The sequence below is a fragment of the Caenorhabditis elegans genome, chromosome III (genome assembly GCF_000002985.6).
Source record: "Caenorhabditis elegans chromosome III".
Classification (NCBI taxonomy): domain Eukaryota; kingdom Metazoa; phylum Nematoda; class Chromadorea; order Rhabditida; family Rhabditidae; genus Caenorhabditis; species Caenorhabditis elegans.
The window spans coordinates 12,626,414-12,652,102 of record NC_003281.10 but is presented as its reverse complement, the minus strand read 5'-3'; the positions used below and the strand labels follow the sequence as shown (position 1 = coordinate 12,652,102).

The window sequence follows — 25,689 nt, the reverse complement described above, 5'->3', positions numbered from 1 at the left end:
GTAGTTCAGTGGATAGAGGACTCAAAATTATAATGCTCGTAATTATTTATAAGTTTGTGTTGTCACAGAATCAATTCTAAAAAACAGATTTTTTTCGAAAACTCACTAGTCAAGTAATATTCGCAGAAAAAATTCAATTTTGGACATATCTATTCTCTCTTTTTTTTAAACATGTAGTTCAGTGATTAGAGTACTCAAAAATATAATGCTAGTAATTATTTATAAGTATGTGTATTCAAAATTTTGAAATTCTGTTTTCCATTCTCCGTTGTGCGTGGGTGTATCATTAATTTATTTTCAATTGTTCCATTCATTCGGGTTTTTTCTAGATATTATTATCATAAAGTTTTCGAGATATTTATTTAAAATTGATAACATATAAAATTAATGCCATGAAACACATAAAATAAATAAATTGGGAAATAATTAACATGGAGGTTTACTACGGGAAGACATAAATTCTGAGAATGCGTATTGTGCAACATATTTGACGCGCAAAATATCTCGTAGCGAAAACTACGGTAGCGTCGATTTACGGGCTCGAATAGAATAAAATAATTTATTTATCGATAGAATATTAAAAATTGAAACATTTTAAATTTACTTAACTAAATCTTAATTCAGAAAACTTTTGAATTTTTCGATTTTCTAAATTTTCTAAATTGCGCTACAGTAATCATTCAAAGAATTACTGTAGTTTTCGCTACGAGATATAGTTATTTTTTGCGCGTCAAATATGTTGTGTAATACGCATTCTTAGAGTTTAGTGTTCTCGTAATAGAATAATATTATTAACCGTTTGACGGATTTTACTTTTGGCGTTTACAATTGTTTACACGAGATTTAAAATGTTTTACTTCTCCTGGAAGAGTTAATGGCCATGATGATTGTAGCCTGGTGGCGGTGGGTAGTTGGTATTCATTTGGTGCCGGATTCTGGAAATTACCAATTTTGCATGACACATTTGCCCATTTTTGCCACTTTTTAATAGTTTTTGTTGGGTTAAGACTAGAGTTTCTGAATTCTCCATATATGAATTGCCCGTGCTTAGCAAATTTAGGCAACTTTTTATTTTTGCCCATTTTCATTTTTCATGCCATGACTGTCCTTTTTTTGGGCAAACCAAATTTTTTTTTCTGAAAATGTACAAAACCACTATATTCTAAAGAAAGGGCAATTTTTTAGTGTCCGGAGAGGAATTTTGAGTCCTCTAACTACAAAATTGCCCATTTTAGAAGAGTTTCAAAATTGTGATTTTTTGCCATAAATTGTCCATTTTTGCCACTTTCTAATGGTTTTTGACGGGTTAAACCTAGATTTTCTGAATTCTACGTATATAAATTACCCGTTTTCAACAAATTTAGGCAACTTTTTATTTTTGCCCATTTTCATTTTTCAGCCATCTAATGACTGTCCTTTTTTTGAGCAAAAAAATAATTTCTCTGAAAATGTTCAAAACCATTATATTCTGAAAAAGGGCAATTTTTAGTGTTCAGAGAGCAATTTTGAGCCCTCTAACTACAAAATTGCCCATTTTAGAGGAGTTTCAAAATTGTGATTTTTTACTTTTTTACAATAAATTGCCCATTTTTGCCACTTTTTAATAGTTTTTGATGGGTTAAGACTAGATTTTCTGAATTCTCCATATATGAATTACCCGTTTTCAACAAATTCAGGCAACTTTTCATTTTTGCCCATTTTCATTTTTCAGCCATTTTTCAGCCACTGTCCTTTTTTTGGGCAAAAAAAATAATTTTTCTGAAAATGTACTCACTGGTGTTGATGTTGTTGAAGCTGTTGTTGCTGAGAACTGAATGTCTGATGTTGGTACTGATGTTGAGTATGATTTTGTGGTTGTTGCTGTTGATGCATGAGATTTTGTTGGCTCATTTGACGTTGTGGCGGCATTCTGTAATCATTTCTCCTCGAACAAAAATTCCAAAAAAACCCTGAAACTTACTGAGGTCTTTGTGATGAAAAACTGGAGGAATGTGGCGAAAAGTTGAAATGTTGAAGAGGCGAAGGATTCGGTTGAGACAATGGGCTCTGCACCATTTGATGCCCAACTGATGGTGGGGTATGGAATCGTTGGGACATTGGGGACTGAAATATATGTAATGTAATATAATGTAATATAATGTAAATTGTATGAGCTTTAAAATAATTTACACATTCAAAAAATGCAGAAAAAATTCCAAAAAAGTCGTAGAATTTTTGAAGAGTCAGAATAGTTTCATGACCAAAAATACTCACCGTATGAGATGGAAATTGTGGACTCCGTGCAATCATTGAACTATTACTGTGTGGTGTTTGCATTAATGAGGAATTGCTCATTGAGCTACTATTATTATGATGACTCGGTGATTGATATGAATTGATTGGAAATTGTTGTTGGAGAGGAGATTGGTGTTGTTGAACTGAATGAGACATTGTGAATGATGATCCTGTAATAAAAAAGTTTTAGGCTTAAACTGAGTCTTAGGACCATGCTTAGGCTTAGGCTTAGGCTTAGGCTTAAAACCAGGCTTAGGCTTGGCGTCAGAGGCGAGCGTTAGCTCGCCACTGACGCTTTTTAGGCTTGGGTTTATAACGTTTTTTCGATTTTTGAAAGGGTTCTCGTTGGCCGATCAAATCGAAATTTTACACAGAGGCGTTTAAGCCACCAATAAGCTTAAGTCTGAAGTTTCAAATTGATTCCATCAAAACTCGCCGAGTTATGGAGCTTAAGGTGTTTTCAAAATGCCCTTCAACTATTTTTTAAAATTTTAAAGTTTGGCGTTTTGTCAGTTTTCGGCCTAAGCTCACGAAAATTTAATGACAGGAGGACGGCAGTGAAATAAGTTTTCTTGTGAATTTTCAGCCGATTTCGATTTACAGGAGCCGAGATATTAAGCTTCAAAATCCGACAAAAGTGGTAAATGAAAACGCGCGTGTAACTTGACGGTGGGTGGATAGATTTTGATGCGGTTTTTTGCTGTCTTTTCAAAAAGCTTGCCCCACCTCTGTATTTTTTATTTCAGAAAGATTGGAGCTCATTGAGCCGAGATATTTTGAGTGAAACTCAAAAGTCGCTATTTTTCGTCATTTTCGGGTGGTTTTAATTGAAGGAAAATTCGAATACTTGAGATTATTTCACGATTTTTTAGGGGTGTACAACTCGACAAGGGCTTTTCGACGTGTATTTTGAAAAAATTCTACGACTCTTTTAAGCTATAGAAGTGGGCTCTTTAGTGTGAAAAATTTCATTCTTCACCAATTTCCAAAATTTCAAATGCTATCATATTCTCCTTTTAACGCTGACTTCAAATATATACTTTTCATTTTTTAATTCCAATTGTGAGCGGAGCTACGGCGCTTTCAAGGTTCAGCAGTGCCCGCCCGCCCCCTCTTGCCTCCCCTTTCTCTTGCCTCCTCCCTCTCCACAGAGTCTCCACAGTGATGCATGTAGGCTGGCTGTAAATATGGTCGCTAATTACTGTTACAGGATCAGATATGTATATTTTACGACATATCTCTTGCCGCGCTAGTCTACTATGAGCTCTTTTAGAGAGCTTCAAAGTCAAAATTTGCATTTCCGACCTCCCCCTCCCTTTTCGGTGTGTCTTTTTTTGCGTTTTTTTTAAACCACCGCTTCGTGCGCTGTTCTCTTTGAGAAATCTTTGGTTTTAGGGTGAAATTCTTGTAGAAAAAGATTTTTTACACATTCTCAAGTAAATATTATTCCGAAAAAGTGATTTTTTCATTTTGAAAATCGAGGCAGAAAAAAAATTTTCGATTTTTTTCCAAAAACTTTTTTTTCCCTTCTCGTAGGATGGCGGTCGTTTGAGATATTTTGATTTTGAGGAAAAAAAATGAAATTACAAATATTTCTAAAGCGATAGAGCAAAAAAATTTTGGAAAATTGAGTGAAAACTCACTGAGATAATCGACCTTGAAGCAAGTTACTGCCGTTTTTGCGTTGTTCATTTTTCAACTTTGAGCGTTTATTACTTTGGTGAAGAATGAAAAAAAAAGCCTCTGGAGCAAGGCTTGAAGCTCAACTTCAGGAACGGGGCTCGAGGAACTCATGGCCAAAAACTTTTTGTTTGTCTCGCTTCTCAAAGCAACTTTGAGCGTTTATTACTCACTCAATCTGTGATCAATTTTAATTCTATTTTATTACATTGATTCAAAATTTGACGCTAAATCCGAAAAACTAAGTTTCAAAAAAATTTTAGTAGAAATTTATTTCAGCACCGCCAAAAAATCGAGTTTTTCAGCACGGACTTTTTCGAATTTTTGCGATTTTTCACTCATTTTTTGATGAATCTTTGTTTTCTTTTTTGTGTTCAATGAACAATATTTATAAAAAATGGAATCTCTTAACAATTTGTGAAAATTTATTTTTGAAAAAATTTTGTGCCAGTTTGAAATTTTTTCAAAAAATTAATTTTTTGCCTCTTGCCCAGAAAAAGTGGTTTGGTCTGGTGTTTCAAAATTAATATTTTTGAAATGTTTACACCTTTTTTCATATTCCCCCAAATTTTTGTAACCCAATTCTCACTTTGAAGGGAGATACAGGCGGGAGATACAGTTCGTTGAAGGGTTGGCTGCCAACACATCGCCACCCCACCCACAGAGAGACACACATTTACGACCCAATATATTCAAATATTACCTCCTGCTCTCAGTTTTCAAGATTTTATGATGATTTTTACTTCATCAGAAAGAACACATTCTCTTTCCTATTTGCAGGGATAGAGGAAGACAAAAAAAACAATATGGATTAAAAATCAGGGCTTCGCCCCGATTTTAATAAAATATATGAAACCCTCTTAAAAAGTTACAAGAAGGTTTTTCCTTGCGCTTGGAGCGCAAAAGAAAAGAAAAAGAGCTATTTAGACTTAGGGTGCCCAACTGGAATAAAACATTGGAAATCCCAAAACCAGCCTAAGGGCCCGAAAAACATAGTAGGACGCCCAACTTGAATGAAATATTGGAAATCCTTATGACACACTTAAGGGCCCGAAAAAAACTAGGATGACCAACTGGAATAAAATATTGGAAATCCTTTTGACACACCGGCGGAATGGCGCGGCTTAAGCCTAAATAGCCACTTTTATCAAAATACATTTGAGCGAGGCGGCTGTAAACTATTCGTTCTTTAGCAAAAATAAAAAAAACTTTATTTAAATTTAAAAATAAATATCATATGTTATCACACCTTAGAATATCACGCCTTAATTTAGTAATCATTTTAGTTCATAAGTGTGAGAGAAAGAAAAATGGATTAATCATCGGAATTAAATATCATCAGAGTGATTATATTCATCAAAGGTCCCACTTTACTGGAGGGTTAATTTGGTTGATATAAAATTCCTATTTCATGTAAAAAAAGGTTCGAATTCTGTACCTATGAATGCTGTCGATATTTGAATTCCTGTCTCATGGGAAGAAGGCCTTTCTTGTAGGAAGAACGGAGTTATAAAAAAATATACGCAGGTACAGAATTTGAACTTTTCTTCCCATGAGATAGGAATTTGAATATTGGCATTCTATAACTTCACTAAGAAAAAAAATCTCCAAAGGTTGATCGCAAATATGTAGAGATTGCTCGCATCCCTTCAAATATTACGAAATTTCCAAGTTTCTTAGTGATAATCTTTATTATATATATATTTTTTATTATATATATTTTTTACTTTTGAGTTGCCTGAGATGTTATTTTAAAACGCGAGCCGAGCTCAAATGTATTTTGATAAAAGTGGCTATTTAGGCTTAAGCCGCGCCATACCGCCGGTGTGTCATAAGGATTTCCAATATTTTATTCCAGTTGGGCATCCTAGTTTTTTTCGGGCCCTTAGGCTTAAGTGTGTCATAAGGATTTCCAATATTTCATTCAAGTTGGGCATCCTACTATGTTTTTCGGGCCCTTAGGCTGGTTTTGGGATTTGCAATGTTTTATTCCAGTTGGGCACCCTAAGTCTAAATAGCTCTTTTTCTTTTCTTTTGCGCTCCAAGCGCAAGGAAAAACCTTCTTGTAACTTTTTAAGAGGGTTAGTCTTAGATTTGGGCTTAAGCTTAGTCTTTGATTTGGGCTTAAGTTTAGGCTTAGGATTAGGATCAAGCTTAGGGCTACTTTTCTCGAACTAAATTATAAAGCACAAACTTCTATTAGCGGCTTGTTGTTCGACAACTGGCGGTGCAGCTCCACCATTATTATAAAACTGATTGACTCCTCCAGATGAAGATGACGTGGCAATTTGCGGATTTTGATGGGGATGTCGTTGCGGAGCACTTTGGAAATTTTGCACAATTTGGTTTTGGGGTTGCTGTCGTGGATTTTGGAGCATTTGGTTGGAATTGTAACTCTGTTGGGGAGGTGGTTGGCGTATTGAAGGCTCTGTTGGGAAATGTTGTGGCTGGGAACTTGTACTTGGTGCTGCAAATATATCAGTTCGTTGTTAACACTTAGAAAATAATAGCCCTTAAAATTTTTTTTGAAAGCTGTTCGACTTTATGGTTTACTTTCAGTAGATATTCCATGGTAGGCAGGCGCGGTTTCAGGGCTTGCCTACATGCCTACATGCCTACATGCCTGCATGCCTAAATGCCTACATGCATACATGTCTACATGCCTGAATAATTTCAACAAAAAATCATTAAAAACTTGATAGAATTTGTTCATAGATTTTGCCGTTAAATACCTAACGGGACCCATGGTACAGGGGCGTATCGTTTTCAATTTTCCGTGGAGCGCGTTTGATTTCAAATGAAGCTTTTTTCTGCGTCTCCATAATATATTCCCCTTACCATTGTACTGAGAATTATTCGAACTTTGTGCTAGATGATTTTGCTCCGCTTGATATTGTTGTGTCACATTCGGCATTTCCGTAGAGTCCCCGCCTCTTCTCATATCAGCAGATTGGGTCCTACCACGAAGTGATGCAAGCTTTTCAAATGCGCTAAGCGGTTTTTGAACGTCCAGCGGCTCGGCTTTTATTGATTTTGTTGGAATTATGTGTGCATCTTTTTCTGCTTCTTTTAGAATATCGAATGAATGATCTACTGGCTCATTTTTCACTTGAATCTTTTGTGTCTGAAATTAAAAATTTATTTTCTAAAAGTTCGTAACCAGAAAAATTGAACAGAAACGATTTTTCGAACTCCCTCCAAATTGAGAACTCACCGACCAATCAGCGTCTTCAAACTCCGCCCACTCCACCTGATTGGTTCAAAAGTGGGCTGAGCAAATCGCTGATTGGTCGGGCGGTTCATTTTCTGCAATTTTGATTATTTTGAATATTTGACGTTTTTTAAACATTTTTTTTGACATTTTGATATTTCGACGTATTTTAGCGTATCGAACTCCGCCCCCGCCACCTGATTGGTTTAGAAATGGCGGAGCGAATCGCTGATTGGTCGTCATTGTCGGTTTGGAGGGAATTCAAACTAAAATTGAATTTTTCCTTAATTTGTGATTTTTTTCTAAAAAATAATTTTTTGGCCCTATTCAACTCGACTTACATGTGGAGCTGGAGCTTGTTGAGGGGGCGGAGCCTCTTCCTGCCGTCTTTGCAGCTGTTGAGCCCTCATCATTTTGATCTGATTCTCACGTTCAACTGCTCGCCGAGCTTCCGCCACTTTTCGTTCCTGAAAAAGCTTCGGTTTTTTTTGTTAAAAAATTGAAATTTTTTTTTTCGAGTACTTCAAAAACTTCAAGCTCAACTTTTAAAGCAGCAATTTTTAAGAAAAATATTGTACAAAAATTAAAAATCATGCAATCAACGGGCGTTATGCAACAAAAAAACCGAAAAAAAAACTTGCAAATGCCAAAAAGTGGGCGGAGTCTAATTGGGGATATTTAGAATCGGGAGACACAGATTCCTGGGAACTTTCGAATTATATATTTTAAAAATGATGAAAAACATTTAATTCAACACGAATAAATACTATTTCAAAGTTGTTTTGCTTGGGGGGAATCATAGCCCCGCCCACTTATTGGCTTTTCAGAGTTTTCAGGCATACGGGGTTCTGGCCTTCCTCAATGAATTTTTCGCGCTCCATTGACAATCGCCTGCCGGACAACGCGTGGAGAGGACGCGTACTCCACACTGACTAAAATCGAGCCGCGACGCGACACGCAACACGCCGTAAATCTACCCCAGATATGGCCTGGCCTAGTTCGGCAAAAATCTCTTCCATTTCAATTTATGAGGGAAGCCAGAAATCTGCGATTTAATGCAGCAAAATTAACTTTAAAAAATTAATTTTAAAAACAAATTTAAACAACAAATTTCGTCATGCACCATGCAAATCACACCTCATCGACTTTTGTTTGTTGTTGAGTCATAAAATCGATATCATCCATGAGAAGGTCCTCTTCGAGTCCTTGTAGTGCATTTGCTGCTTCCTGTATTCAAATATACATTCACATTTACGACACAACGGGAAGAGTTTTGTTGCTTTATACATGCTTTTGAAATAGTCAGAATCAGATTTCTAATCGGAAATTTATGCAAAGAGATTTATAGGTGAAGTGAAAAATTTTTTACAAATTTTTCAAAAAAAGTTCATCAATTTTTTATTTATGTGGTAAAATTATTTTCGGAAAAAAACGCCCGCGAATGTTTCGAAAATTCTTGATTTTGATCTACCTGGTGGTCTAAAAGAAAAATAGACAAAAAGTTCGAGTAAGCCTAAGCCTAAGCCTAAAACGCTGTAATCCTAACCCTAAATAGCGCTCCCCCACTGACGCCAAGCCTAAGTCTAAGTCTAAGTCTACGCTTAAGCCTAAGCCTGAGCCCGAGCCTAAAATAAATGTTTCAAAAAAGTCTATAATTTATTTTATTTACATAGTAAAGTTTATTTCGGAAAAAAAACGATCGCGAATGTTTCAAAAAATTTAATTTTGATCTACCTGGTGGTCTAAAGCTCCTCTCAAGAAAAATAGACAAAAAAGTTCGAGTAAGCCTAAGCCTAAGCCTAAATCGGCCAACGGGAACCCTTTGAAAAATGAAAAAAACGCTATAAACCCAAGCCTAAATAGCTGACGCTCGCCACTGACGCCAAGCCGAAGCGTAAGACTAACACTCATCCTAAGCCTAAGCCTAAGTCTAAGTCTCTATCTAAACCTAGGCCTAAGCCCAAGCCTAAGCTTAAGCCAAAGCCTGGTTCTAAGCGTAAAACTCATTCTAAGTCTAAGCCTTAGCCTAAGACTAAGCCAAAACCTAAGCCTAAGCCTAAGCCTAAGACGCAGCCTAAGCCTAAGCCTAAACCTACACCAAAACCTATATCTAAGCCTAAGCCTGAGCTTAAGCCTAAGCCTATGCCTCAGCCTGAGCCTGAGCCTAAGCCTAAGACTAAGACTAAGCCTAAGTCTAAGCCTAAACCAAAGCCTAAGCCTAAGCCTAATCCTATCCTAATCCTAAGCCCAAGCCAAAGCCCAAGCCTAGGCCTACGCCTCAACTGAAGCCGAAGTCTAAGCCTAAGCCTAAACCAAAGCCTAAGTCTATGTCAAGCCTGAGCTTAAGCCTAAGCCTAAGCCTAAGCCTAATCCCGAGCTCAATCAAAAACCCAAGAATAAGCCTAGGCCTAAGTCCAAATCGAAGCGAAGGCATAAGCCTAAGCCTAAGCCTATGCCTAAGACTAAACCTAAGCCCAAGACTAAACCTAGGCCTAAGCCTAAATCTAAACCTAAGCTTTTTAAGAAAAATTCTGGGTCTATTTCAGCTTCAGACAAAGTTACACAACTATTTGTCAAACAATACACTTTTTTTGAAAAAAAAAGGATTTTCCAAATAACTAACAGTTTCCATTTTAGCCCTCCGTTCCGTCTCCTTCCGTGCACTTTCTTCAGCTTCTCTCATTTTCCTGTCATTCTCTAATTGTTGAGCAATTTGTAATTTCGCAGCAATTCGATCGTCTTCTTCTCTCTTTTTCCTCTCCATAATTTCTCGAATTTCTCTCTCTTTCCTTTCCTTTTCCTCTCGTTTTTCCCGTTCTTTTCTCTCTTTTTCTTCCTGTTTTTCTTGCTCTTTTTTCATCCGCTCTTCGAATTTCTTCGCCTCAATTCTATCTTTCTCTGCTTGTTTCTCCTTCTCTTTTTTCAATTTTTCCTCCAATTTCTTCAATCTTTCAGCTTCTTCTTTTTTTGCTTTTCGTTGTTCTAATGCTTTTTCAAACTTTCCAAAATAATCAAAAAGTAGTTGATAGTCATTTTGGGTCAGGCACTGCTTATTTTGAGTTTTTTGTGTTGCCAATGTCTGAGCCATTCGGGTTTGACCAACTTGGCATAGGACATTCTGAAAACTTTCTAGTTAGAGTTTTCTTTGCCCTTTTTTAGAATATAGTGATTGCAAACATTTTCAGAAAATTTATTTTTTTTTTGCCCAAAAAAAAAGGACAGTCATTATGGCTGAAAAATGGCTGAAAAATGTAAATGGGCAAAAATAAAAAGTTGCCTAAATTTGTTGAAAACAGGTAATTCGTGTATGCTGAATTCAGAAAATCTAGGTTTAACCCATCAAAAACTATTAGAAAGTGGCAAAAATGGACAATTTATGGCAAAAAATCACAATCTTGAAACTCCTCTAAAAAAGGCAATTTTGTAGTTAGAGGACTCAAAATTGATCTCTGGACACTTAAAAAATGCCCTTTTTAAGAATATAGCGGTTTTGTACATTTTTAGAAAAATTATTTTTTTGCCCAAAAAAAAGGACAGTGGCTGAAAAATGGCTGAAAAATTAAAATGGGCAAAAATAAAAAGTTGCCTAAATTTGTTGAAAACGGGTAATTCATATACGTAGAATTCAGAAAATCTAGGTTTAACCCGTCAAAAACCATTAGAAAGTGGCAAAAATGGACAATTTATTGTAAAAAAGTAAAAAATCACAATTTTGAAACTCCTCTAAAATGGGCAATTTTGACCCAATTTTCTATAATTTAAAGCACTCACTTTAAGCATATTCATTTGATTAACCAATGGTATACCACACGAATAGACAGCTGTTACCATAATCAGTAGAATATCATCATTCATTAGACAAATTGTTGGATCACAAATGTCTGCCGTCTATAATTTTTTGAATTTTTGTTTTAAACAATCATTGTTTTGTAACAATTGCAGTGTTAATGGGTGTGCAGAAAGCAAGCATGCAGACACAAAAAAAAAATCAAAAATAGCCTAAAAATCAGGGAACCCACGAAAAGAATAAGCCTAAGCCTAATCAAAAGACTAAGCCGGATCCTAAGCCTAAATTCTAAGCCTAAGCCTAAGCCTAAGCTTAAGCGTAAGCCTAGGCCTAATAGTAAGCATAAGACTAATCCTAAGTCCAAGCCTAAGTTTAAGCCTAAGCCTAAGTTTAAGCCTGAGCCTAAGCCTAAGCCTAAACCTAAGCCTGTGCCTAAGCCTAAGAACAAGCTTAAGATTTTTGAAACATTGAATATTTCAATTTTTGTTTGAATTCCCTCCAAAATAAGAACTCCCCGACCAATCAGCGACTCCGAACTCCGCCCACTTCCTCTCTGATTGGTTCAAAAGTGGGCGGAGCGAATCGCTGATTGGTCGGGGAGTCCTCCTATTGGAGTTCTTCATTTTTCGCGATTTTTTCCGTGGTTTCGTTGAATTTGGAGCAAACTTTTCGAAATTTTACAACAACCAACATTTATATCGAACAAAAAAAGGGGGAAAATACAATTAATTGAATAAAATAATTAGTTTACAAAGGAAATATTGTGTGTGTGTGAGATGTGAAAAATGAGGTGTAAAATCAGAAAAAAAAACGAGCAAAAACTGGGGAAAATGTGACATTGTGGGGAGAAAATAATTAGGAACAAGCCTAAAATTAAGCGAAATTTTGGAAATTTTATAGCAAAAAGGTATTTTTCATTGAAAAAATTTGCAATTTTTACGATAAAGAAACGTATTTTTTCAACAAAATTAAGGGAAAAAACTGAATTTTCAATTGAAATTTTTTTTACAAAAATTTCGGAATTTTACCAAAAAGAATTAGTTTTTTTTTTCCAACAATTGGCAATTTTACAAAAAAAAAACTTATTTTTTTGAAAATTTACGATAAAAAGCAAGTTCAAGCATTTTTTCCGCGGAAAATTCAAAAAATTTCACGAAAAAGTGTAAGTGCAAACCAACCACCAACAAAAAATTCCAAAAAAAAAAAACACCAAAAACTATTAAAAAAAAAGGGAAAACGTGCAAACAACCGGCAAACTCAAGAGCAAATTTTCAAATTCCGCGCCAAAAATTGGGAATTTTACGGGTGGAAAAAAAAACGTATTTTTCAGGAAAAATTAATTTTTTTTTGAAAATTTCACAATTTTCCAAAAAAAAATTTGGCTCAATTTTTGGAGCTGGAACTTGAAAATGTCGGGACATAAAATAAGTGAGAAGGCAAGCACATACTATGATGAATAACTTACTGAATTGCCGGTCGGGAGCAGATATTTTCCCGCGTAAACCTGAATTTTTAAAATTTTTGAAAAAAAAAATTTTGGCGAATTTTTAGCGGTTCGTTTTGCAACTATTTCGAGTTTTTTTAAATTTCAAAGAATTTTCGATAAATTTTGCCCCAAACCAATCACCATCTTCGAGCTCCGCCCACTTCATCTGATTGGTTGAAAAGTGGGCGGAGCGAATCGCTGATTGGTCGGGGAGTTATCTGAAATTTTTACTAATCTAGGTGGGGAAAATAAAATTTTCAAAAAAAATTCGCAGACCAATCAGCATAATCAAACCCCGCCCACCTCATTTGATTGGTTGAAAAGTGGGCGGGGCGAATCGCTGATTGGTCGGGGAGTAAAAATTGTGATTTTTTTCGATTTGTGGTTTTTAACGCAAAATTTCGTCGAAATTAGTCCGTTTTTCACCAATTTCCACCAAAAAATCTCAAAATGTCGGGGTTTTTTGGCCTAAAAAAGGAAATAGTGGATTTTTAAAAGCAAAAAAAAAAAATCAATAATCTTCAAAATTGTGGTTTCATATTCTGATCGTGTTCATCCGCATTTCCATTTGCTTCTACCTGAACAAGTTGATTCATTGCGAGTAAGCGCTTCGCATCTTCTGCTGATGTTGATGATGACGTCATAGCTTTTGCAGTTGACGTGGATTGCTGCTGAGATGGAGTTGATGACGTAGAAGGGCGGAGGGCTGTAGATGATGAAGCTTTTGGAGTTGCAGGAGCTGATGGTTTAGCCGCCACCATGGAGAGAATTGATTTGTCGAATTCTGGAAAAAATTCAAAAAAATTTTTTTTTTCGAATTCCCTCCACCAATCAGTGATTCGCTCCGCCCATTTTTGAACCAATCAGACGAAAGGGGCGGAGCTCGAGATCGCTGATTGGTCGGCGATTTTTTTCCGAATTTTTTAAAAAAATTTCGTAAATTTGCTCATTTTGACGAGAAAAATTAGGAAAAAAAGGGGGGGGGACTGGGAATTATGGAAAATTTGAATTTTTCAGAGAAAATTTTCCAAAAAAAAAAAGAAGATTTTGCAATGTTTTGGGGTATTCAGATTTTCCTTAAAATTTTTTTTTTTTTTCATTTTTTACATAAAAATCAACATGTTTTGGTGATTTTTTATGGAAAAAAAATGGTAAAATAACTGGAAATTATGGAAAATTTGAATTTTTCCACAATTTTTTTGCAATTTTCCGATAATTTCTACCTGTAAATTGTAAGAAAATATTTTTTTTTGTTGTTGTGAAAATTGATTGAAATTCCTCCATAAAATTGGCAAAATCATGGAAAAAAGAAAAAATTCGTGATTTTCCAACAAATTTTGAAAATCTCCCGCAAAAAAAATGTGTGAGAAATCGTGGAAAATTGCGAATTTTTTTTGTTAAAAAAAATGTTAAATTTCAAAATTTTGTTGAAAAAAACTTCTTTTTTTCCGTAAATTCACTAAATTGTGAAAAACAAAAAATTTTACCGAGAAATTCTGATTTTTTCCGTTTTTTTTCAGTTTTCAATTTTTTGGAGACAAAAAATTTGCTTTATTTCGTAAAATTCAGAAATTTTGTTAAAAATCTATATAGTTTTCCGCGAAATTGCTAAAATCCGCATTTTTTCAGTAAATTTCCGCGATTTTTAGCTCTAAATTGAACATTTTGACGAAAAAAAACTTGGAATAAAAATTTAAAAAACTAAAATTTTTAAAGATTTTTTTTTCAGATTTTTTTTCTAAATTTAAAATTTTTTTTCTCAAGTTTAAAAATATATTTTTGAGTGTTTTTCCACTAAATTTAAATATTTACATATAACTTCAGAATTTTTTTAATCCAAAATCTAAAATCTTTACCATAAAGCTCTCGATTAAGCCCTTTCAGAGATGGCTCCGCCTGTCCATCAGGCCATTTCAATTGATATTTTGGAATTTGAACAACTTGATGCTTCATAATTTGTTCATTTGCTTCTTTCAGACGACTTTTCATTGGTTCTTCAACGGCGAGAAATGATAATTTCTGAAGTCTTCGGCAGATTTCAATATAAAATTGAATTATGGTAATTTTTCCGTCAGTTGATTGGTGTAGAGCGTCGATTCCGGATACAATTAACTCGATTTTTTTCGCCGCGAGCGCATAATCGACGAGATCTTCCAAGTATGGGGCGACTGCGGTTCTGCAAAAAAAAAAAAATTAAAATTAAAAAGAAAAAAATTTGAATTATTTTTTTTAATTTTTATTGAATTTTTTTCAATTTATTTTTTAAAAACTTTAAAATTTTTTTTTAATTCCGGCAATTTGACGGTTTGCCGGAAATTTTTAATTCCGGAAGTATGCCGGTTTGCGGCAAATTTTTAATTCCGCCAATTTGCCGGTTTGCCGGTAATTCTCAATTCCGGCACTTTGCCGGTTTTCCGGAAATTTTTAATTCCGGCAAGTTGCCGGATTGTCGGAAATTTTTATTTCCGGCAATTTACCGGTTTGCCGGAAATTCTCAATTCCGGCATTTTGCCGGTTTGCCGGAAATTGTTAATTCCGGCAATTTGCCGGTTTGCCGGAAATTCTCAATTCCGGCACTTTGCCGGTTTGCCGGTAATTCTCAATTCCGGCACTTTGCCGGTTTTCCGGAAATTTTTAATTCCGGCAATTTACCGGTTTGCCGGAAATTCTCAATTCCGGCACTTTGCCGGTTTGCCGGAAATTGTTAATTCCGGCAATTTGCCGGTTTGCCGGAAATTCTCAATTCCGGCACTTTGCCGGTTTTCCGGAAATTTTTAATTCCGGCAAGTTGCCGGATTGTCGGAAATTTTTATTTCCGGCAATTTACCGGTTTGCCGGAAATTCTCAATTCCGGCAATTTGCCGGTTTGCCGGAAATTCTCAATTCCGGCACTTTGCCGGTTTTCCGGAAATTTTTAATTCCGGCAAGTTGCCGGATTGTCGGAAATTTTTATTTCCGGCAATTTACCGGTTTGCCGGAAATTCTCAATTCCGGCACTTTGCCGGTTTGCCGGAAATTGTTAATTCCGGCAATTTGCCGGTTTGCCGGAAATTCTCAATTCCGGCACTTTGCCGGTTTTCCGGAAATTTTTAATTCCGGCAAGTTGCCGGTTTGCCGGAAATTTTTTATTCCGGCAATTTGCCGGTTTGCCGGAAATTTTTAATTCCGGCAATGTGCCGGTTTGCCGGAAATTTTTAATTCCGGAAATATGCCGGTTTGCCGGAAATTTTTAAATCCGGCAATGTGCCGGTTTGCCTGAAATTTTTGATTCCGGCAAGTTGCCGGTTTGCCGGAATTTTTTAATTCCGAAAATATGCCGGTTTTCCGGAAATTTTTAATTCCGTCAACTTGCCGGTTTGCCGGGAATTGTTAATTCCGGAAACATGCCGGTTTGCCGGGAATTGTTAATTCCGGAAACATGCCGGTTTGCCGGAATTTTTTAATTCCGGAAATATGCCGGCATGCCGAAAATTCTTAATTCCGCCAATTTGCCGGTTTGCTGGAAATATTAATTCCGGCAAGTTGCCGGTTTGCCGGAAATTTTCGGTATGCCGGTTTGACGATTTGCAGGTAAATTGGGAATTTTGCCTATTTAAAATTTTTTAATTTTTTTGTCAATGATTTTTTCTATATTTTTGATTTTTTTTTTCTAAATTTGAATTTCTGGTTTTTTTTTCAATTTTTTTGAACTTTTTCAACATTTTTTAAAAAATCTAAATTCCTTTTTTTCCAAATTCAGATTTTTTTTCTTCAAAAATACTTATAGAAAAAGTCAGAAATTTTTTTCAAATTTTCAAAACTTACAAAACAGGCTCCGTAAACTGGAATACGTAGACAGGATCACCGGGCAGACGACTGGAAGTTCTTTAGGAAATTAGGAAATTGTTTAAAAACTTGGAAAAAAATCTTACTCTTTCTTATTTTCAAAAAGTGAAATTTGCTTCCTAACACCTTCTTTTATTGCATTTGCAGCGATAACTTGCTTCTTTGCGAGACCTTCGACAGGTGGAGAATGATGTTTCAATTTTGGAAGTTGAAGCTCCAAAAATTTACGAGATAAATAGACCCATTGGTGGAGAAACATTCGAGCTTTACGTGATCGTTCGTGTTTTGGAATCTGAATTCGAGAAAATTAATTAATATTATTATTATTATGGTCTTGAAAAAAAAATTAAAAATTCCGGCAAACCGGCAAAGTGCCGGAATGAAAAATTCCGTCAAAGAGGCAAATTGGATAAAGTAAAAAATTCCGGCAAACCGGCAAATTGTCAGAATTAAGAATTTCCGGCAAACCGGCATATATTTTTGAAGTAAATTTGACTGAAATTTTATGTTTTTTAAGATGAAAATTGTCTGAAAATTGACTTTTTAGGCGGAATTTGAAGCACTTTTTCATGGAAAAGGGAAAAAATCGGCAAACCGGCAAACCGGCATATTTCGGAAATTGAAAATTCCCGGCAAACCGGCGAAGTGCCGGAATTAAAAATTTCCGGCAAATCGGCAAATTGCAAAAAAAGGGTTTTTCGATTTATTTTAATGTATATACTCGAAAAATGAAAATTTTCCGATTTTTCACAAATTAGCTTTAAATTTTGAATATTTTTCATATTTTTAGAAGACATTTTCATGTTTCCTTATGTTTTTTTTCTCATCAATATTAACAAAATTAGATTTTTGAAAAAAAAATCGAATTTTATGGTAATTTTCACAGAAATTTTCCCGAAATTCCACATACATCGTTGGCATCTTGCTGTCCACCACCACCATTTTTTTCAGACGAATCCGGCAAAGTATTTATGATGTCGAAGCTGCAAAAATTGAGAATGTTAAATATAATTTTCATATATAATTTCGAGAATTCAAAGGAAATTTGGAAAATATTTTTAAATGACTCCAAATTTCCCCCCGATTCCGAATTTCGACTTTTTGTCCAGTAAAATGTCCATTTTTTGACGCGGAATTTGAAAATTTCTCTTGAGTTTGCCCCTGTTTGTTTGCCGGTTTGCACTTTTCCTACACTTTTTCGTCCGATTTTACCTGGAGCAAAAAATTGCGTAAAACTATTGCTTTTTCTCGTAAATTTTCCTATTTTTAACGGGAAACCTAGTTTTGTCAACAAAGTTTTTCTGAAAATTCCAATTTTTGGTTAAAAAAATTTTTTTTTTTGTAAAATTCTGAAACCTTTGTTCAAAAGCTAGTTTTCGGTGAAATTGTCAAAATTTATATATATATATATATAATTTCAAAAATGTGGTGGAAAATTCCTTTTTTTCCGTGAATTTGCAAATGTATGCAGGGAAAATTTGTTTTTTATTTCCTTAAAATTTCCAATTTTTGTTTAAAAAACTAGTTTTCCCCGTAAAATTGTCAAATTTTGTAAAAATTCTAAAGGTGGAGTATCGATAATTGGAAAATATTTTTAAATGACTCCCTGATTCCGAATTTCGATGGGAAAAATTCAAAAAAATTGCCCTGATTTTATATTTCAGCTTAAAATCGCAGAATCTCTTTTTTTTCGAATTTTGGCGTCAGAGTCGATTTACGAAATTTTTAATAATTATCGGATGCGCTGGTTTCCGTTTTCCAACGAGTTTCCTTAATTTTCGTCGGTAAGTTTTTTTTTTAATGAAAATTAACGTTTTTAAGCTTAATTAAACATTATATTATCAAAAAACGAGCAAATTTTTGATAACATATTATATTTAATTAAGCTTAAAAACTACATTTTGGAAAAAAAAACTGAACGAAAATGAAGGGAAATCGTTGAAAAAACGGAAATCAGCATCCGATAATTATTAAAAATTTTGTAAATCGACAACTCTCGCGCCAAATTCGAAAAAAAAAAGAGATTCTGAGATTTTAAGCTCAAATATAAAATCAGGACAAAATTTTTTGGAATTTTTTCACATAGATATTCGGAATCAGAGAGCCATTTAAAAATATTTTCCAATTATCGATACTCCACTTTTAGAATTTTTACAAAATTTGTAACAATTTTACGGGGAAAACTAGTTTTTTAAACGAAAATTGGAAATTTTAAGGAAAAAAAAACAAATTTTCCCTGCATACATTTGCAAATTCACGGAAAAAAGGAATTTTTCACACATTTTTGAAATTATATATATATATAATAAATTTTGACAATTTCACCGAAAACTAGCTTTTGAACAAAGGTTTCAGAATTTTACAAAAAAAATTTTTTTTTAACCAAAAATTGGAATTTTCAGAAAAACTTTGTTGGCAAAACTAGGTTTCCAGTTAAAAATAGGAAAATTTACGAGAAAAAGCAATAGTTTTACGCAATTTTTTGCTCCAGGTAAAATCGGACGAAAAAGTGTAGGAAAAGTGCAAACCGGCAAACAAACAGGGGTAAACTCAAGAGAAATTTTCAAATTCCGCGTCAAAAAATGGACATTTTACTGGACAAAAAGCGTATTTTATTTTTAATTTCAACAAAAATTTGGCAACATTTTTGGAGCAGAATTTGAAAATCGCAAAAAAAAAAATTTCAAAAAAATTTTTTTTTTAATTTTTCACATTTTTTTAAGCCTAAAAACAAAATAAAATTTCATTTTTAAATTTTTTTTAAAGGTGGACTAACAGTTCGGACGATTTTGAACGTATAGACCAAAAATGAGCTCAAATGAACGAATTTCGTAATAAAACTGCTCAAAAAATTTTCAAAAATTTTTTATGGCGGTTCAAAATTATGAAAAAATTACACTGATTTTGGCTAAAATCACGAATTTTTTCCCATTTTTCCGGGGTCACATCTGTACGAAGTTGGCTTTTTTGGAATTATCGTTTTTTATTACATATATTGGTAGTTTATCTAATTTATTAATTTAATTTCGTCGATTAAAGTACATTTAAAGCCGATAGGTAACCAAAAATCATCGAAATTGGTTACATGTCGACTTTAAATGTACCTTAATCAACGAAATTAAATGAGATAAACTAGCCAAATATGCAATAAAGGATGATAATCCCAAAAAATCCAACTTCGAACAAATGTGACCCCGGAAAATGGGAAAAATTCGTGGTTTTAGCCAAAATTAGTGTTATTTTTTCAAAATTTTGAACCGCCATAAAAAATTTTTGAAAATTTTTTGAGCAGTTTCATTACGAAATTCGTTCATTTGAGCTCATTTTGGGTCTATACGTTCAAAATCGTCCGAACCGTTAGTACTTTTTCAAAAAAATTTAAAAATGAAATTTTATTGTTTTTAGGCTTAAAAAAATGTGAAAAATTAAAAAAAAAATTTTTGAAAAATTTTTTTTTTGCGATTTTCGAATTCTGCTCCAAAAATGTTGCCAAATTTTTGTTGAAATTAAAAATAAAATACGCTTTCCAGTAAAATTTCCAATTTTTGACGCGGAATTTAAAAATTTCTCTTGAGTGATTTTGTTTGCAAAATTTTTTTTTTTTAATTTATTATAATTCCAAAACCCCGTACAATTTTTTCCTCGCTTGATCTGCGTTCATTTTCAATTGATTCACATCTTTCAGCCATCCAGTCACCATTGAATTCGATATTTCTTTTTTACTTTTCCATGATCGAACAATTGTCGTCAACATTTGTATATCTTTTTCTCCCATTGTGGGTAAATCCGTTTGTGTTAATTTCCAATCGGCTGCATTTTTTTCCAATGATTTTTGAGATGAAATTGTCGATAAAACTGCATTTGTTGAAGGTTTTGGAGTTGTTGCCTTTTTCGACGAAATTTCTTGTTCGACCTGAAAAAAGTGGGGGGTTTTTTTTTTGCTTTGTATGATGGAAAAAGCAATTAAAGCAAACGATTTTTTCGGCAAATCGGCAGAATTGCCGGAATTGAAAGTTTCCGGCAAATCGGCAAAAAGCAGTTTGCTAAATTTGCCAAAAAAATTATAAGGAACTGGAAATCATCGACATTTCGGGCAAACCTTTCGGGAGTTTTTTTTTTCAATTTTTTTTTCGGAAAAATTACCGGTTTGCCGGAAATTTTCTGTGTGCCGGTTTGCCGATTTGCCGGAAATATGCCGTTTTGCCGGAATATTTTAATTCCTGCAATTTTCTGTGTGCCGGTTTGCCGATTTGCCGGAAATATGCCGTTTTGCCGGAATATTTTAATTCCTGCAATTTTCTGTGTGCCGGTTTGCCGATCTCCAGGTAAATTAGGAATTTGTCGGATTGGCGAGATTTTACCGGAAATTTAAATTCCGGCATTTTACCGGTTTGCCGGAAATTTTTAATTCCGGCAGTATGCCGGTTTGCAGGAATTTTGTAATCCCGCCAATTTGCCGGTTTGCCGGAAATTCTCAATTTCGCCAATTTACCGGTTCGCCGGAAATTTTAATTCCGGCAATTTGTCCGTTTGCCGGAAAATTTCAATTCCGGCAATTTATAGGTTTGCCGGAAATTTTCTATGTGCCGGTTTGCCGATTTGCCGGAAAACTTTAATTCCGGCAATTTGTCCGATTGCCGGAAAATTTCAATTCCGGCAATGTGCCGGTTTGCCGAAACATTTAATTCTGCCAATTTGCCGGGAATTTCCCGTGTGCCGATTTGCCAGTAAATTGGGAATTTTGCCGATTTGCCGGAAATTTTTAATTCTAGCCAATTTGCCGGTTTACCGAAACATTTAATTCCGGCAATTGGCCGGTTTGCCGGAAAATTTTAATTCCGGCAATTTGTCGGTTTGCCGGAAAACTTTAATTCCGGCAATTTGTCGGTTTGCCGGAAAACTTTAATTCCGGCAATTTGTCCGTTTGCCGGAAAATTTCAATTCCGGCAATGTGCCGGTTTGCCGAAACATTTAATTCTGCCAATTTGCCGGTTTGCCGGGAATTTTCCGTGTGCCGATTTGCCGGAAATTTTTAATTCTGAAATTTTGCCGACTTGCCAGAAAAATCGTTTGCAATTTTTGCACTTTTTCTTGAATATTTTGACTTTTTTTTTCGCTAATTTTCTCGAGAAAAAATACTTCATTTCTCAACGTTTCCAACCTGTTTCATAACTTCTTGCGTAGTCATTCCAAATGATTTCGCCAACGAATAAATCAACGGTTCCATATTAACTTTTTCAGTTTTATGATGCTTCATTACATCTATAAACGTTGTTATCTCCTTTAAAGTCTCCGTATCGAAAGTTTTCAACTTTTTCTCCTGATAAAGTTTCCCTTTTGCATCTAAATTTGCAAATATATTCTTCAGGAACGTCTCAAGAGTCCCGATTTCCTCTTTTTTCGGTGTTGAAGCTGTTGGAGCAGCTGGTTTTGATGGAGTTACAGATGATGATGACGGCTTCTGCTTCTGAAAAATTGTCTTTTTTTTTCAAAATTTCCATGAAAAAGTGCTTCAAATTCCGCCTGAAAAGTCAATTTTCAGCCAATTTTCACCTAAAAAAGCCTAAAATTTCAGCCAATTTTACCATGTTTTTCCGCGAAAAAGTAAAAAAAAAAAGTCAATTTTCCACATAAAAACGTGGAATTTCATGCAAATTGACCGATTTTTCAACAATTTTCACCCTAAAAACCTATTTGGCCAAATTTACTTTTAAAGTCTACTTTTTACCCTAAATATAATTTTTCAAATTTTACAATATTTTTCCGCGAAAAAAGTTTTTAAAAAATGTTGAATTATCGATTTTTTACGTCAAATTTAGAGATTCGGCGAATTTTTTTCTTATTTCTTAATTTCCGGGAAACCGGCAAATTGCCGGAATTACAAATTCCCGGCAAACCGGTAAATTGCCGGAATTACAAATTTCCGGCAAACCGGCAAATTGCCGGAATTAAAAATTTCCGGCAAACCGGCAAATTGCCGGAATTAAAAATTCCCGGCAAACCGGCAAATTGCCGGAATTAAAAATTCCCGGCAAACCGGAAAATTGCCGGAATTAAAATTTTCCGGCAAACCGGTAAATTGCCGGAATTACAAATTTCCGGAAATAAAAATTTCCGACAATCCGGCAAATTGCCGGAATTAAAAATTTCCGACAATCCGGCAAATTGCAGGAATTAAAAATTTCCGGCAAACCGGCAAAAGCTAAAACTTTCGGTTTTTAAGGTGAAAATTGTTGAAAAATGAGCATATTTTGGCTGAAATTCCACGTTTTTATGAGGAAAATTGACTTTTTTAAATGGAAATTGAGTTTTTTTTTGCTAAAAAAATTTTAGAAAGGAGGAAAGACAACCGGATAAATGACAATTGTTTTTGTTGTTGCAAAATTGAAAAAAAAAATTTTTATACAGTTATATTCGGTGAATTTCGGCCCCGTTTTCTGGTTTTTTCGAGAAAATCTCCAAAAAATGGAGATTTTTAGGGCAACTTGAGTCTATTTTCGCTCAATTTGCTGATAGTTTTGCCTCCTACGTACAGCGATTTCTTCCTGTTGTTTGCAGATTTTCTTGGCTGACATGGTGACTGTGGTGGACCCTTTTTGAGCACTTTCCGGCTGCTTCTTTGCAGCCGGAGCATTATCATCAATAAGAATTATCTCCTCCGAACTACTACTACTATCCGGCTTTTTCTTCTTTTCAGCAGGCTCCAGTGCGGATGTGGTGGCCGCGGTTTTTCGCTTTTCGGCGGGCTTTTCAGTCTTTTCAGGCTTCTCAATAATTTCCACAGATCTTGTGGGCTCTACAGCCGGCGGCGGGGATGGTTTTCGAGGGGCCGGAAGCTTCTTCAAAGAAGAAGAAGAAGAAACCATTCGAATTGACGGTGGAGCTCCTGTCATTCTCGGAGGCCCAGCAGCATCCTCCGAATCGGACGAGGAGGATGATGAAGAATCACTGGATTTACTGGATTTTTCGCCAGATTTCTCTTTGATTTTCCTGATTTTCACCTTCTTCGGAACTTCCTGAATCGATTCTTCCACATCGGTTTCTTCTTCTTCTTCCTCATCCTCGTCGTTTGAATCCTTCACATCACCCTTTCCCACATAAAATCCACCCTTTTTCGATGTTGTAGGCTCGTCGTCAACCTGGAAAAATTCAACTAATTGGAAAAAATAAATTATATATATATATATTTACACGCTCTCCTCAAGCGTTCATAATTATTGGAGCGCGCTGGCGCGGCACCTCACGAACTCCAGACACTGCAACTTTTTCCTCACGAGGGACGAGGAAAAGTGGTTTCTAGGCCATGGCCGAGGGGCCGACAAGTTTCAGCGGCCATTTATCTTGCTTTGTTTTCCGCCTGTTTTCTTTTGTTTTTCACAGCTTTTTCCCGTTTTTTTCTTATTAAAACTGATAAATAAATACTTTTTGCAGATGCTAAAACAATTTCCAAGTAAAAAAAAAATGTATTCAGTGGGCAAGCAGCGGTGAAAGTGGTCAATGTAAAATGATGGATTACGGGAATACAAAACCTAAACTTTTTCTGAAACATGATACATATGATGCTTAGATGCTGAAATTACCTGATTTTCATAACGAGACCGCTGAAAAAGTTTTGAGGTTTCCAAAATTCAAATTTTTTAGTGAAAAAGTCGAGGTTTTCGCACAAAATGTCGAATTTTGAAAAACTCAAAACTTTTTCAGCGGTCTCGTTATGAAAATCAGGTAGTGTCAGCATTTAAGCAGCATATGTATCATGTTTCAGAAAAAGTTTAGGTTTTGTATTCCCGTAATCCATCATATTGCATTGCCCACTTTCACCGTTGCTTGCCCACTGAATACATAATTTTTCACTTGGAAATTGTTTTAGCATCTGCAAAAAATATTTATTTATCAGTTTTATTAAGAAAAAACGAAAAAAATCGATGAAAAACGAAAGAAAACAGGCGGAAAACAAAGCAAGATAAATGGCCGCTGAAACTTGTCGGCCCCTCGGCCATGGCCTAGAAACCACTTTTCCTCGTCCCTCTTGAGGAAAAAGTTGCAGTGAAATTATCTAATTTGACCGAAAACTGAAGGTTTTGCAGTTTTGCAGAAAAAAATCACCACAGCTTTCTTTAAAATGTACCAGTACAGTCAGTTTTTCGATTTCCGAGTCGTAAAATATGTCATTTTGTAGAGAAAAGTCTGTTTCACTAAAATTTTTCGTTTGAAATTTTAATTCTTTAATTTACAATATAAAAATATTCAAAAAAAATCAACAATTTTACGATAAAATCTTATTTTTTCGATTTTTCAGTCTTTAATAATATTAATAAAAACAATATTCAATTTTCAGAATTTTCGTTTGAAAATTGAATATTGTTTTTATTGAAGACTGAAAAATCGAAAAAATAAGATTTTATCGTAAAATTGTTGATTTTTTTTGAATATTTTTATATTGTAAATTAAAGAATTAAAATTTCAAACGAAAATTTTAGTGAAACAGACTTTTCTCTACAAAATGACATATTTTACGACTCGGAAATCGAAAAACTGACGGTACTGATACATTTTTTCAAAAACTGTAGTGGCTTCCTTCTGTAAAACCTTCAGTTTTCGGTCAAATTTCATAATTTTACACATTTTCAATTCGGATGATGCTTCTCAAGAATATTATAAAACAAAAAATTAAAAATAATTTCCATAGAAGCCAAAAAATAGCAAAAAACTGCTGTCCCCGTGCGAAACGAATTCCCGCAAATTCTGGAGTTCGTGAGGTGCGCCGCGCCAGCGCGCGAGGAGAGCGTGATATATAAAATTTATTGATTTATAAAATTTTTACTATTTCTGTGTCATCAATAAAGTCATCATCCATATCATATCCACACTTTCGGTTGAAATGTTGCAGCTGGTCCAAATTAACGCGAAGTTTCTTTCCACTTTTGCTTCTCTGAAAGTAAAAGCTCCATTAAACGCTTTATTTTCAAAAAAATCGATAATCCGGATTAATCCCCACCGTCTCCCCGAGCTTTTTTGCCATAAAAAGTGTGTCTTCATCGTAAAATCTGCGGAGATCATCTTCGTCCCGCTCTTTTCCCTGAAAAAATCAATTTTTTCCATTTATTTCAATATTCCCTAATACATTATTCTTCAGCAGTTCCTCCCAATCGACATGAGTGTATTTCTTGCTGCCCGGCTTCGCGACACTGATGCGAATTTGAATAACCTCGTTTTTCGCGCTCTTTTCGGCTTTTTTCTTCTTCTTTGAGCTACCCAATGAGTCCATTTTGTCTGAAAGTTAATTTAATTTTTTTAAATTTAATTCCAGCAAAAAATTCGGTTAAAAAAACGAGAAAAATTGATTGAAACTGGGCGATAAATGAGGAAAATTGGACGAAAAATGATGAATTAGCAGTGGAGCGCGATTGCATTGGTGCAAACGGCGGG

General features: G+C 34.8%; 1 protein-coding gene and 1 non-coding gene across 20 annotated transcripts; both read right to left on the bottom strand.

Moving 5' to 3' along the window:
• Positions 1-341: 341 nt before the first annotated feature.
• pqn-80 lies at positions 342-25,535 on the bottom strand (the record flags this gene model as incomplete). Of its 19 annotated transcripts, none has more annotated exons than NM_001268248.4 (22): positions 344-935; positions 1,775-1,909; positions 1,961-2,103; positions 2,254-2,444; positions 6,149-6,421; positions 6,793-7,078; positions 7,507-7,632; positions 8,303-8,392; positions 9,789-10,283; positions 10,937-11,053; positions 12,418-12,456; positions 13,017-13,222; positions 14,295-14,614; positions 16,243-16,293; positions 16,350-16,555; positions 17,174-17,246; positions 19,896-20,176; positions 21,425-21,730; positions 22,797-23,402; positions 25,085-25,192; positions 25,259-25,339; positions 25,385-25,528. In NM_001268248.4, 22 exons carry the CDS (start codon positions 25,526-25,528, stop codon positions 872-874), a joined length of 4,341 nt encoding a protein of 1,446 aa, NP_001255177.1. The 19 variants fall into 19 exon arrangements, with proteins under 19 accessions (NP_001255178.1, NP_001255177.1, NP_001299887.1 ...); NM_001312958.3 differs by having other exon boundaries at positions 872-935; positions 16,243-16,302; positions 25,385-25,535; NM_001268249.2 differs by lacking the exon at positions 8,303-8,392 and having other exon boundaries at positions 342-935; positions 25,385-25,535.
• Y111B2A.31 lies at positions 9,077-9,226 on the bottom strand. The gene has a single exon (NR_052810.1). It is a non-coding gene; the product is annotated as an Unclassified non-coding RNA Y111B2A.31 (non-coding RNA).
• Positions 25,536-25,689: the final 154 nt, after the last annotated feature.